Genomic DNA, 14,790 nt, shown 5'->3' with positions numbered 1-14,790 from the left:
CGCCCACTGTTATGATTGGCTAACGTCAGTGCCTATGTATCAATTATTGACGCCCCCAGCCAGAACAATATGCAAGTAAACTAAGTAAAAACACTGTGATTATTCATAATGAATGAAATTGCGCTTTAAAAAGTAGTTTAAAGTTTAAAATAGATTACTTACAGTTTGCGTCGTCGTTGTTCCCAGAATAGTCGGCACGGACTTATCTTTGAGCAACAGTTTTCTGGCAAAGCCAGCATCATATTGAGATTTGTTCTCAAAACAGTCATCCTTAAAATGTACAGAACAAACGCTTAAGTTAACACTGCCGTGACTGGGACGTCCGCAAAAAATAAACTGCATCCATTTTTCCCTGACGTCTGGATCTTTCGGCAGCTTATTCAGAGGTTTTGTTTGACCACAGCCAGGAACAGCACATCTGTGTGGCATCGTAATTTTCCTGTGCACAAGCAGTCTCTGTCAGAGCTCGCTGTCCATCGACTGAACACTTGTGAGGCGCACGGCGATACTGAAATGAGCGTAGTTGTCTTGCGCTTAAAGCGTAGTTATCTTGTGCTGGAGGCGGTCATATGCAAACGCTGTTACGTCACTTCTAACCATGAATCCAGAACGAGCTGTATTTTGAGCTTGATTAAATAAATGATTCGTTTAGAATGGGGAGGACGTCTTAAAATATTAAACTTGCAGGACGTTTTAATGATACAAAGACCTCTTATATACCAAAAGATCAAGGCAAATTTGGTTTCTCATGTCATGACCCCTTTAATGTAAACCAGCGATAGGCTAACATTCAATTATATAGAAATAAACAATATATTGCCTTCTTAAACCACATTTTGTATTGCATAATCATGTGTCTTGCACGTCTGCCTCTATAATGTGATGTATTTTAAGTATCTGATTTATCATATTTATTATATATAATTGTTTTAATTATTTAAATATATTCATTTTATCATTATTTATTGTATTATTTTTATTTGGGGGCCTTTCTCTATCTTTTTAAAATTTTGTATAAATTTACAGCCCCCTTTTTTTTTAGGCTTTTTTTTTGGCACCAAAAGTCGTAATTTATTTTTCCACTACCAGTTTCCACCCTCTCTCTGATCCTTGGAATTAAAGTAGGGCTGGGAATTTTAACCCGTAATCTTAACTTCGTAATCAGCAAATCGTAATCCATTAACGATTCAATTCTGAATAAAAAAAATGCATTTATAGTTTTCTTAAAAAGGTGCTCAACAAATGAGCTTTATTGAGACGACATCATGCAGAAGCAAAATAGCGCCCTCAACAGACAACTGTCATGAACAACATGGCTTAAAAATGGCAGTAAGCCTCAATATTTGCGGCAACTACAATATCATGAGAATGCACAAAATGATTGACAGGTCGAAAGCGTCATTGTGACTTGAAAGAAAACACAATAAATACATACAGGCTACTTGGAATACAATAATAGTACAAGAGCACAAAGTGCCACTAAAATATTTCAGAACTGAACATCGCTAGAAAATATTCTATATTTCACTATAAAAAGTCTTTGATTTGTATTCACAATTTTTAAATTCTCTGATAATTCCAGGTTTTCCATGACCGTGGGGACCCTGAATCAATCAACTAATGCAAATATTAAAACATTAAAGTAACATAATTTGACTAAATTCATTTTCAAAGAAAAGAGAAAATCAATCATATAGATGACTGATTTAAATGAACAATTTACCTTTATGAGGACATAATATTTAAAACATAAACTCTGTCTTATCCATGTATGCCAAAATTGTAATTTAATCAATTCATTAATACAAATTCTTAATTCTTACCCTAAAACACAGCGAGTAGGCAGCTGTATCAAAAGGTTTGAGCGCGTTTGACTCGAGACAAGAGCACTATTGCAAGCTGTCATTTGCTCATGAGATTGCCATCCGGAGGAGATATCAGAGTCAATTAAATCGCAAATAATTGTATATTAATATATTCTAAAATATTGTATACTCATTTGCTGAATCTCGATTCATTCTATTTTTTTACAGTCTAAATCGATTTTTGACCACCACTAATAATTCTCGATTCAAAAATCATATTTCAAGATCGATGCATTTGAACCGTCAGGAATAGTAATTGATGCATCAAGAAAACGAGTGAATCGCCACACCCCTAATTTCTCAGATTCAAATTTTTGGTAAATACATTATTAACTTTATTAATGCATTATCCATTATTAATTTACTTCCTGAAACGTCACACGATTGGAGAAAGGTGTCCCGAATTGTTCCTGGCATGTTCTGTATGTATAGTGTCTATTAAAGCATTGGCAATGTACACTTTAATTTCTCTTGCCAATAAAGTTTGAAATGAATTAAATCTGCCCAATTGATCATTTTATTAAAAAATCTGTAATCCGCTACAAAACGGCAGAAGATTTTGCCCAAATTTTAATTACAGCATGTCCATTGATTTTATGGTATGTAAACATATACTTTTATCAAAGATTGATACCTGTAAAAATATATCTAAGTAACTCGATCTGCAATTTTTTTTTTTTTTACATATTTAAATAATTAAAATAAATGATGACTAATCAATGTATTTGACTAACCAAGTTATTTGAGACAAAGATTGAAGTAAATATATTTATGAGGATTTTTTTAATGTATGTTGTACTGTACCGTGTACATAATTTAATGCTGATTAATCGCGATTAATCGCAGAAAAATTGCTTTTTTTTTTTTTACATCGATTTAATCGATTAACAGCCCTAAACTGAATACTAAATTATTCCATACATCTTTAACAATTTGACTCAATATGATATGACCCCTTTAATATTTACCATTTACCATTCGTATTTTTTGAAATGTGCAGTTTTTCCAAAGCTAAGCAGGAAGAAATGCTTTGGTCTCAATCTGGTTTCTATAAATGAGTCATTTGAACCGTATTAGGAGGTGATGGTACCCTATCGCACTTGTGAGAGCAGAACTAAATGCTTCGATACCCTCATGCAGTCTAAAAGCTGCTCTTGAGATTAAATCTTTGAAAAAATAAAAAAAAAATCCTGATCAGATGACCCACAATGCACTTGACAACCCACCGTACACACTTCTGCTCCAAACCTCACACCTTGGGAGAGAAAGAGAAGGAAAGATGCCAAAATGTGCACACAATACCAGAATAATGGAGCCCAGATAACAGCCTTGGAAGGGTGGAGAGGTTAAGATGAACTACAGTCTCTGAGAGCTCTTCACAAAGATACAGTAGATGCCCTGCTCTAAGGAGACTTCATTTCCTGAGGCCTTAATATAATACTGATCCAATGCATGAAATATTCAAAGAACCTGCAAAGGAATCCAGTTACAGCAGCCGATAGTTTCTAGAACACTGAGAAACCTGAACGCACAAAGAGAGAGAATCATCTCCATAGAGAGCAACAATGTGCCTTATACAGAAGCATATGGCATTGACTAATAACCTCAAAGCTCATGGTAGGTCTGTCTAAAGGTCTATACGTAATCATTAAAAATCAGTTTCTCTATGGAGAAAAGAAATGGGATTTTTACTTTTGAGACCACATCTGAGTGGTAATAAGCAGGTATTTTCTTACCGGCAATGGTTTGGCCACCCCGATGTGGACAGCGCCCATGTTTGCTCCTTTCAGCGCCTGCACTGCCTCTTCCAAACTGGCACTCTCCAGGTTCATGTTGTTGACATACATGAGGCGGTCTCCAGGCAACAAGCGTCCATCTCGCTCTGCAATGCCATCGGGAACCAAAGACCTAATCACAATTACTGTCTTAGCTGGGTCCGTGGGGTCCTGTACGGGCACACACACACACACAAACACACACACAGGTAAGTACTCACTGACTCTTGAGACATGGGACAAATCACGTCCCACATCTTCATCCACCATTAGTTTTGCGGCATTTCCACTTTGAAATAAATCCAAGTTGATTGTAAGAATGTTCTTAACACAAATGTGTCACTTCATTTATCACTCACTACCCCAAAAAATCACCTAAAATAAGGATTGTTTACTACCAACGGAGCAATTCAAGCTTGAAGAACCACTATCGTGTTTTAAAGAGTCTCAGTCAGCAGGGGGCAGTAAGTGCAACTCCAGTACAGGCAACAGACAGATGTCAAAGACAAGATGAGGACGAATTCTTGCATTCAAAACAAAGCTTCGAACGCAGGGGTCTCGTGATATGTTTTGCTGAACTTGACACAGCATCCTAAAAATGCTGTTTATGACACGATGCATTCAAAGTGAGATGCTCTGGAAGCACATGCACTTATGGGGCTTTTCCACTGCATGGTACAACTCGACTCAACTCGACTCTTTTGGGGTTTTCCACTGTGAATAGTACCTGATTTTTAGTATCACTCATTTGAGGTTCCAAGCGAGCCAAGACTAAATGTGACGTCAAAATCCTGCAGATCACTGATTGGTCGGGGAAAATCATCACTACCTGCGTCACTGGATTTCCAAGATGCAACATCAACCCGCTAGTTTTAAATTTAGCTACAGCGATAACAGTATCATTTGTTCATGTTCAAATTGTGAAAAAAGAAATGGCTGTGCACAAAACCAAGCCATGGTCAATAAACGAGGTGCAGACGGTCCACTCGCTAGCGATGAGCGAAATGAAAAAGTCTCTCAGGAAGTGTCTCAGCTGTTAGCCACACACGGCTAACACCGGACATGCCAACAGTGTAGAATTTTTTTTTTTTTTTAAGTGACTACAGAACCATCAAGGAAAAGTGGAAGTGGTTTGACCAAATGGACGCTATCTAATCCAGCAAGCAATGAGAGGGAGAGTGCCCTGGACTGGTGGAGGGATGAGTCATGATGGAGGATGGTAAGTTTTGTTATGTTAACTCTATACTCTGCTTGAAAGCTTTACATTATATAGTTGACCAGCTACTGGAAGCTTGCTTCTAAAACAACCAGGCCAATTTAACTGTTACACTTGTGCTATATGATAGGTGCAGTGAGAAACAGATCAATATTTAAGTTTCTTTATTTTTACTGAAAATCTACACTTTCACTTTCACTCACCTACTGGTTGCGGCTGGTCAAAGTTGGAGATCAGTGGTAAAAAAGGACTTAAATAGTGATCTGTTTCTCACCCACGCCTATCATATTGCTTCTGAAGACATGGATTAAACCACTGGAGTTGTATGGGTTACATTTACACTGCATATATGTCATATTGTTGACCTTCTAATTTCTGGTCACCATCCACTTGCATTGTATGGACCTACAGAGCTAAAATATTTTTTTCAATGTCTTAATTTGTGTTTTGCAGAAGAAAGAAAGTCATACACATCTCTGATTGCATGAGGATGAGTAAATGATGAGATAATTTTCATTTTTGGGTGAACTGTCCCTTTAAGGGTTTATAAAGAGGTTCATTAATGTCTAAAGTCATAAAAAAATGCATTTTAATCATTAATATGCAGCTTTAACAACATAAATAAAAGTGCTCTCATGCAATACTTTCCAAAGGGTGTGCATTTCCTTTTCATAATTACAGTATATTAATACATAAAATGCCCCAGTTCATGATTTGTGCATCAAAAATAGGCTATTAAATTGAGAAGAAAAGGAGGCATTATTTCATTTTGCAACAGTCTGCTTTTAGTGTTTCTTTTCATTACTTTAATGTCTTGACTCACATGTGTTGTCATTTTGCATGTCACAATGACCACAAATGAATTGTGCTACTCCGAGTGCACAGCATGCAAAGCCTTACTGAACTTTATGTACACAGGTTTCTAATGTTGCCAAATGCTGTCCACTATACATTAAGGTACATCTTCAGAGGTTACTAATGTTAAATAAGTGTTATTAAGCATTTATAACATGTGAGGTAAAATTACTCACTAATTGACGCTTCGCTAAATCCCGCCTTAAAAGCGCTTCTGACCAATCCTGTCTTAGCAACTGTTGCCCTGCCACCATTACTATGACATGCGTTTACTATTTTCCAATGAGAGCCTATGGAAGTAATGTGTGTTTGAGTACTTTTAAGCATGATTTTATCAAAATAATTTAAAAAATTCAAGCTCGTTCTTGCCGGGTCATTTGTAATAGTGACATGAGTAACTTTCAGTAGCTCTGCCGACTTTCTCACCAAGCAATCTGACCGTTTTTAGCACCTCCTCTAAATTTCTCACCTGGTAATCGAGAATGCTGAAGCCCAGCCCACTCTCCCCTTTTTCCAGTTCAATATCCTGAATCTCTGTTTCCCACATCGCTAGCAGCATTCCGGCAGACTCCTCAGTCACATGATCTCTCATGTCGTCCTCTGATTCCCCAGCAACCACGAAGTCCTCAAGCTCACCAAACACCTTCGCCGCAAACAAAATAAAGACAGCCTTTGATTTTCAAAAATCCCGTTAATTGTTCAGAAGAGCCAAATACAATTTTTTCCTCCTTGATGTAAAAGAATGAAACTCACACCTGTTATTAGGCATTTGGACATGAAGAACATCTTGTAGTATCGTCTTTCCTTTTCAAGCTACTCAAGACATATAGAGATTATAATCTGTCAATCTGCGCAATAATCTGATACAATCCCAACCAGGGAACGTCTGAGTAAACTGCTGAGGATTTCATGAATAAAGTCACACATAGGTAGAATTTTATTAACACAAATAAATGGAAAAATTCAAATAAGTAGATGTGATTTAATATTATAATCCTAAAGATGATTTTATTTCAATCAATGTTATGAAATAGATGGTTTCAACTTTAAATTCTGATAGGCTGAGCTACGTATGAAGCCACTGTAAAATGTTGATGGACGCACACCTGTGAGATGGTTAGGCTAATGAACTCTACTACTCGAAGGAAGAACTGTTTATTCCAAATATTAATATCTACAACTTGAAAACATGAAGTACGACCAGTGCAGTCCGATTCCCGAACAAATCACTCTTATGAGCTGGTTGTTTTGAATCTATAGTTCGGAACTCACAGCTCGAACAGTGTACTTTGACTCCCGAACAAATGACTCTAATGAGCTGGTAATCTATTCATAAAATAAGGCATCTAGTCATTGATAACACATAAAATTCACATTTTAATGTCAGATTGTTTAATGTTTAATCCTTGTGCGTCAATAAAATAAAAAATGTTCTTGTCAAATAACTGCTGTAATAATAATATATATTAATATTATTTTCCACTTTCAATGAGTTAGCATTTTTTCACCAACACCAGTCCTGATCATAACTATCAAATATTAATTAATTTTCAGGATTTTAACCCTTTAAATGCCAGTTTGTTTACATAATGCCACTGTTGTTAATATACCTGAATTGTGGATTCAACGGCCACATCCACCGCTCGTAGTTGGTCAGTTTGGCTGTCAGTCATAAGATGGGCAGGTCTACAGCAGACCATGGTCACGTAGACAGGCAGTTCCTTCAGAATGCCGACAACCTCTTTATGAGTCTCTCCTCTGAGGGGAATGCCGTTCACCTAATCACACACACACACACACACACACACACACACACACACACACGCAAAAGGTTTTGCAACAGTTTAAGAACCTGCCATTGAAAAAAATGCAAATACAGTTTTCTTTATTTAAAGGAACATTCCGGGTTCCATACAAGTTCAGCTCAATCGACAGCATTTGTGGCATGATGTTTTCATGCTTCACAACTATGGAGATATTCCTGCATGAATGGCATTCGGCACTCATAATCACTCATAATAACTTTTGCTTTAACATGCAAGGGACTTTTTGGAAAGACCAGTTTACGCGACACATACATAAATATGTGAATTTTGTGTCTTCATTTTACCTCCAGCAGTTCGTCTCCATTGCAGATTTTTCCAGAACGTCCGACGGGACCCTCTGGAAGCACAGAGCACAGGAAGTGACGGCTGGAACAAACATCTAGACTGATCCCTAAACCGCTGTTCTCACTGAACTTCTCCACCTGAACCACCTACACAAACACAAAGACGACAAATCATCATAAATGTCAGAATCCTCTTAAAAGACCATCACAAACCTACTTTTACATTGAAGCGTTTTCTTCTCCCTTCTCCCAGCCCTTGTTGCCATGTATTTCTACTCATTGTACATTTGCTCAAAATCCTTCATGTTAATAATTAAACATGGCGGCATTTAAACACTCCAACAGTCTATCAAATGCAAGCAAAAGAAACACATCTCTCACCCAACAAAACTCATCTTCAGTCTGAATTACTTGCACAGATACAACAGGGACATTCAAAAATATGGGTGTAATCTAGTTACCCCAAAAGCCTATAACTCCTAAAGGAAATATCCGAATTTAGAAAAGTTTACTATGCATATGTGTCATGTGATTCTGAAGAAGCATGTGAACGTTTGTGAGGAATGGACAATAGGTGGCGCTATAACAGTCAGGAACATTAAAAAGCTATATCCAGAGGGTAATGTATGTGATATTGTGAATGATGGTGCTTTATCTCTATTTTAGGTGCTAACGGTCTATCTGAATAATGCGTAATATTTTATAACATATGTACTTGAAGGCCCTATGCCCTTTGAACCCTGATAATTGCAGCTTGAAGCTAGATTTTAAATAGCAGTCTGTAAAAAGACTGAAAATGTTCTGTTGTTTTAAATAAATGATCAACAAAAGTAAATGTGATGATTTGCAGTTTAGGCCTAAGTTCACACTTTATATTAGGTGGCCTTAACTACTATGTACTAACATTAAAAACATACAAGACAATGTATTTACTGTGAAACTACATGTTGTTCTGCAAAATTCTCACATTTGCTGATACTGAGGTTGAGGTACGGGTAGGTTTAGGAGTAAGGGTAGGGTTAGGATTAGGATTATGGTGCGTTCACATACAATGCAAAGTGAGCGTTTCACGCGGCACGATAACGTACAAAGTCAACGCAAAGGTACGAATAGACGCTAATTGACGTGAATTCGGCAGGCGGTGAGAATGAAGCGAATGACGCGACTCGAACGCGCGAAATCGCTTCATTCGCGCGAATTCGCTTAACGCGTTGTCACGAAAGCCTATCAGCATTGAGATTGTCTGGAGGTTACTGATGTACTGACATAGTAGCAGAAGAAATCTGGAATAATGGATGAATAGATTGTTGTAGCGGCGTGTGGGCACCCGGAATTGCACAGAGACCGGACGAAAAAAAGACATCGCTTGGAGGAAAGTGAGCGAGGAAGTTGGACTACCTGGTAAGTTCTGAAAATATGCGTGTCTACTTCATTCCAGCTATTGGTTGTACTTTACTATGAACCCAGTGGTAGAGGTCCTTCCTCCTGTTCTTTTCCGGAAGAGAAGATGGAATATACGCGGGTCCGCATTACTCGCGCGAACGCAAGTTTAAGCACAAATTTATAATCCAGTTGTCAAACTCCCGCAAGCAATGCGATGCAAAAATTTTCTTCGCATTGTATGGGAATGCACCATTAGGAGTTAGAGTTAGGTTTTGGGGTAAGGGTTGGGTTAGGGGTAAAGTTAACAGTGTAACCGCAAATGTAATTAAATGTAAGTACTTTAAATGTAATTACAATGCAACAACATGTATGTACAGTACATAATGAGTACATTGTATCAAATGATTAAGTATATAGTAGTTAAGGCCACCTAATATAAAGTGGGTCCAAAACAATTATGGCTTTTAAGTATGATTAGCTTTGGCTCAGTTGGTAGAACAGGTCGGCCACTAATTGCAGGTTTGGCGGTTCGATTCCCGGCCCACACGACTCCACATGCCGAAGTGTCCTTGGGCAAGACACTGAGACCCAGGTTGTTCCCAATGGCAGGCTAGTGCCTTGCATAGCAGCTCTGCCACCATTGGTGTATGAATGTGTCTGTGAATGGGTGAATGAGTCACAGTGTAAAGCGCTTTGAATACCATTAAGGTTAAAAAGGCACTTTATAAGTGCAGACCATTTACCATATAAGTATTTAAATTTTGCAGTCGCTCCCTTCTGGCTAAACAGAAAATTCGATTGCTTTCATGGTCTCGCTGTAAAGGAAAGTGATTTACTCTTCAGTTTTCACCCGCTTTTGAATATATGTTACTCACAATGACCTCGCTGCACATGCCAACGTCCTTCTGCCACTTCTGCAAGAGTTTGAGTTCCTCATCACAGCTCAGCTTCATTCCTACAGGACCCGGGGGAGACATGACACCATTACCAGCTGATCTTAGATCATATCTGCCTTTAGATTCTCTAAAAGGTAAAACGACAAACTGGTGTCTCTCTCTCTCACCGTCTCGCCTTTCTGGAGTTCTGATGGGTGGAACCGTGACAGACGGGGGTTTGGAGGATTCAGCTGGACTGAGATATAACCTCTCATCTACAAGCACAAAACACAAGGGCGTCAAACTGTGACTCTGTCTCGCTATCTGAGACTCTGCTGGTTTGAACTCTCTTTATATAATAACAGGCTTCTGGGGAACATGATGAAAGGATAAGTGAAGATTTTGGCTGTGACTCTAAATGTGGTGTAGAGGATCTACCAAACTTTCTCAATCTCTTTCTTACATGGGTAAAGTTAGATCTCCACAGTGAATTTATATTTCTGTTTTAGACATCATTATTTTCTCTGTTTAATCTGAACAAAGTGCAGCATTTAAAGAACCCAAGAAATCTTTTAGTACATGTTTTTTTAATCTTTGGGGCTATCTTTATGCTACTGTACTCCTAAAAGCTTACTTTTAATTGAATAAAAAAAAAAGTTTTTTCTCTTCTGGGAAATTGGATCTCAAATATTGATGACTTGATAATCTTGCATACAGAGGCAAGTTTGGTTCAGTAAAATGCTTTCTGGAATGATCATTTCCCACCCTCTAATAGAATGCAACACTCAGGTTCCAGAAGTAAATATCCCAATTATGTTCTCCATGTAGAAATTGTTCCGATGGCTCGGGTTCTGTGTGAATTATAGACAGGTCAACGTGGTGTCTAAATTTGACGCGTATCCAATGCCTCGAATTGACAAACTGCTCAATCGGGTTTGTTTTTATTCGACATTGGATTTGGCAAAGGGATATTGGCAGATCCCCTTAACACCAATGTCCAGTGAGAAAACGTCCTTCTCCACACCGTTTGGCTTTCACCAATTCATGACCCTTCTGTTCGGTTTGTTTGGGGCCCCGGCTATGTTTCAGCGCCTTATGGACCGAGTCCTCAGACCACACTCCATGTACACCGCTACCTATCTGGATTACATGATTATATACAGTAATGATTGGCAGCTTTCCGAAGATGCTCCGGCAGGCGGGACTCACGGCAAACCCCAAGAAGAGCTCAATTGGACAGGTGGAGGTACGGCCTCTGGGGTTCCAGTTGGGTCAAAGGATGGTGTCCCCCAAATTGATAAGACAGCAGTGATTGCAGCCTGGGAGACTGATTAGTAAATAAACCTATAATTTGAGTTGAAGTTCATCATTCCTGTTTCTCCTTTCTCACCTAAAGATTCTTTTACTTTGTAATGTTGTAATTCATCTCGGAGCTGGTTGGTTGGGTTCATGACTTCGATCTCTTTACTGAAAGATTTTTTTCAAATTCTTATTGAAAAATGATTCAGGAACCAAGACAACAAACAGAGGGTGGTCACTGTTGCACTCTATACAATCTGCCACCAACTAGCAAAAAAAAAGCATTTTTGTATGTCCCACCCCAACTTCCTGTTTCAACAGGAAATACATCAACACAGTAAAGAAAATAGCATTTGTTAATAAATTTCAAGTGGTGTTTAAATAGACTTGAATGATGCATGTAAACAGCTTCATTGGAACACTCTTATTTAGAAATGTTAACAGTCAGATTATTGTGCATGTAACAATAATTACCGTGTATGTCGTTCATGTGCTCCATTGTTGAGTTTCTGGATGCACCAGAGGCAGGTCTGGTCTCCATGGTTACGGGTATGATTGGTGGGAACGCGTCCTCTGGTTTAAAGCCGCGTCGGACCAGTTTCAAGTGTACAGTCTGACCTGTGTGTCTAAGAACCTCAACAGCCTGCTGGTTAGTAAAGTCCTGGATATTCATACCATCTACCTGCACACACACACACACACACACAAACACACTGCAGTTTAGCCTTAATACTTATCTCATTCACCTGCTGTGATCATAAGTGAGACATGCACAACACATATGACCTTTCACCCATGCATGCCTATCAGGGCTGGGAGGTTTAACAGTACATACTGTCAAAGTACCTTTAAGAAAAGTGAGTTCACACAGCTGCCAAATTGGAAATACTCTAATACTCAAATAGGTAAACTAGTAAACCAATAGGTAAACCATATCTACTTGAATGGGGCAAGACCGAATCTCCAAAACTGTTTGTCAAGTTTTATTCAATAAAACAAACCTTATATCACCAATAAATATGGAAATATGTTAAAATACAGAGCATAACGTGTATTTTTTTTTTTGTTTTTTTAGAAAAGCACTGTTATACAAAGAGGAGAGTACAGAGTGGTATTCTTTGTTAAATAACTCACAGCTATGATCTGATCCCCGACATGAATTCGCCCATCCTGCTCCACGGCACTGTCCCTCGAAATGCTCTTCACGAATATCCCGGAGGGCTCTACAAAAGGAAATTGCATGCAGCGAAGGTTAAATGCCACAAACATGAAGCAGGGTAGAATGAGAATCTGCTTTCAGACTGATATCTTCCCAGAAACTCACGGCTGTCAGGGACAGCAACGGTTTAGAATATTTGAAATATTAAGCTTTAAAAAAACACATTTTATAGATTTCGTATCAAACCTAAATAAACACACATATACAGACTTTAATAAATAATAAAACATTTTTTATATATTTTTTGTAAAGAACAAGAACATAAGTGATGCTTCCTTGCGCTTAGATTTCAGCCATGATTCTAGGGTTCCTAAGTTCCAGTTTTGAAAATGTTCTGGGTGGTTCCTAGGGTGATGTTAGGTGCTTGCTATAGCACTGCTATTGTGTTTTTGGGTGTTCTAAAAGTTTTTTTTATGTGTTGCTATGGAGTTGCTAAGGTGTTCTGAGTTGTTGATTTGGTGTTGTTTGGTGCTTGCACTGCTATTGTGTTTTTGGGTGTTCTGAGTGTTTTTTAGAGTGTTGCTATGCAGTTGCTAGTGTGTTCTGATAGGTTGCTAGGAGGTTGCTTACAAGTCCAAGCCTAAGAGCCACCTCCATGTCTCAATGGTAATCTAGTCTCTAGAAATGACTCGGGTACCTCCTTTAACATAATTCTACACCATTTTCCAAAAGCAACAGCCAGTGATTACTTCAGAAATGTAATCTGATACTGATTACAAATTACACAGCTAAAATTGTAATCAGTAACATAGGTTAATACTTATTGATTACTTTTGGATAGTTCATTCTATCAAAAATGTGGAAGAGTAATCTATAAAAGAGTATTACAAATTGATATAATATTACAATTATGTAATGTAATACAACTAAAAGTACTTGATTTTTGTAATTTGATTACTAAATCCAGATTATATGTAATCTGTTAGTACCCAACACTGGCAACATCACATCTCATAGCACGTTTACATTCTGCATTCATGGTGCTAATGTTAACACTAATATGCTAATGCTAATGTTAACACTAATATGCTAATGCTAATGTTAACGCTAATATGCTATACATGGCCATATTATGCACCGTTTATTATTGTATCTTATGATGAATTTGGTCAAATCCACATAAGAACATGAAAACCTTTTTAATATACTTGCTGTTTTGTTTTTAAAGAAAGACATTACTACTGCAAAGATAGGAGTATACTCTATCAGTAAGTGTGAATGGATTACGGGCTACATGAATGAAGCAGCACAACAAGAGTGAATTGGTACTTAAGAGTATTTGAGCAGATTTGGTTTCTTTTGTAGACTAATTAAATAAATAAAACATTTTCATGACATTGTCTTGAAAACAATGTCTTTAGGCAAATCAAACAGATGTAGGAATGTTTGCACCTGCTCGGCAACTGCTCGGAACTTATTCACAGAGGCTCCCTCTTTAATTTTTAATTGGAATGACAACAAGCCTGTGAGGGATAGACTTACAGTCTGTTCAATCGGTTCTGCTGTTGTTTAAAGTGTTTTGGATTGTTCCGCTGATGAAACATCTTTCCGAGTAATTTCAGTTGACAATAAAAGTTGTGGAAAATGAGGTGTGATTTAAAAGCTTTATACATTGGATGCCATTGAAGAGACTCGTTTTAATTCATGTCAAAAATCAAAGATGGCACTATGGTGAATAAGGTCTATTATGTTGTCATCTATGTTCTTGAGTGAAGAAATGAACCAGAAAAAAACAAAATCATTTCACGAGTTTGCATGCCCATATAATTTTTGAGTGATGCAGGTAAAACATATGAGCTTGCTGTCTGCAAAGGAGGGTCTTGATGGGATAAGGATGAGGCTCGACTCGAGCACTAATTTACCCCTCTTTTGGGAATAGTGAATAGATAAGGATAGCCATAGAGCAGGAACTCTTAAAATAGGGAATGGTGATGGGGAAGTGGAGGGATGCCAAAAGGACTGTCGCCAGGGAGAAGCAGGGTCTTATATATTCTATAGCTAATTAGTTGATTAGATAGGCAGGTTCCTCCCTGAACCTTCATTTATTAACTTAAGCACTGGGTCACACCCACTGACCATGCCATGTTGGACCAATGTCAGTAAGATGGTGTTAAAAGCTGGAATGCAGTGTTCCAAAAAGTTTCGAATGATCGCTACAAACTCAAAAACAGATCTTCTTTTTAGCCAGACTTT

The 14,790-nt window shown here is 38.0% G+C and overlaps 1 protein-coding gene across 1 annotated transcript in view; it reads right to left on the bottom strand.

Moving 5' to 3' along the window:
- LOC127650738 (multiple PDZ domain protein-like) overlaps positions 1-14,790 on the bottom strand; it is a 127,941-nt gene that overhangs the window by 64,454 nt on the left and 48,697 nt on the right. Inside the window, 8 exon segments of the mRNA XM_052136352.1 lie at positions 3,602-3,811; positions 6,181-6,354; positions 7,322-7,489; positions 7,822-7,968; positions 10,080-10,159; positions 10,268-10,354; positions 11,853-12,060; positions 12,513-12,601. Coding sequence (XP_051992312.1) covers positions 3,602-3,811; positions 6,181-6,354; positions 7,322-7,489; positions 7,822-7,968; positions 10,080-10,159; positions 10,268-10,354; positions 11,853-12,060; positions 12,513-12,601 — 1,163 coding nt within the window.

The sequence above is a fragment of the Xyrauchen texanus genome, chromosome 1, assembly GCF_025860055.1.
Source record: "Xyrauchen texanus isolate HMW12.3.18 chromosome 1, RBS_HiC_50CHRs, whole genome shotgun sequence".
Classification (NCBI taxonomy): Eukaryota; Metazoa; Chordata; class Actinopteri; order Cypriniformes; family Catostomidae; genus Xyrauchen; species Xyrauchen texanus.
The sequence above is the reverse complement of the archived record's forward strand: the minus strand, read 5'-3'. Positions and strand labels throughout refer to the sequence as shown.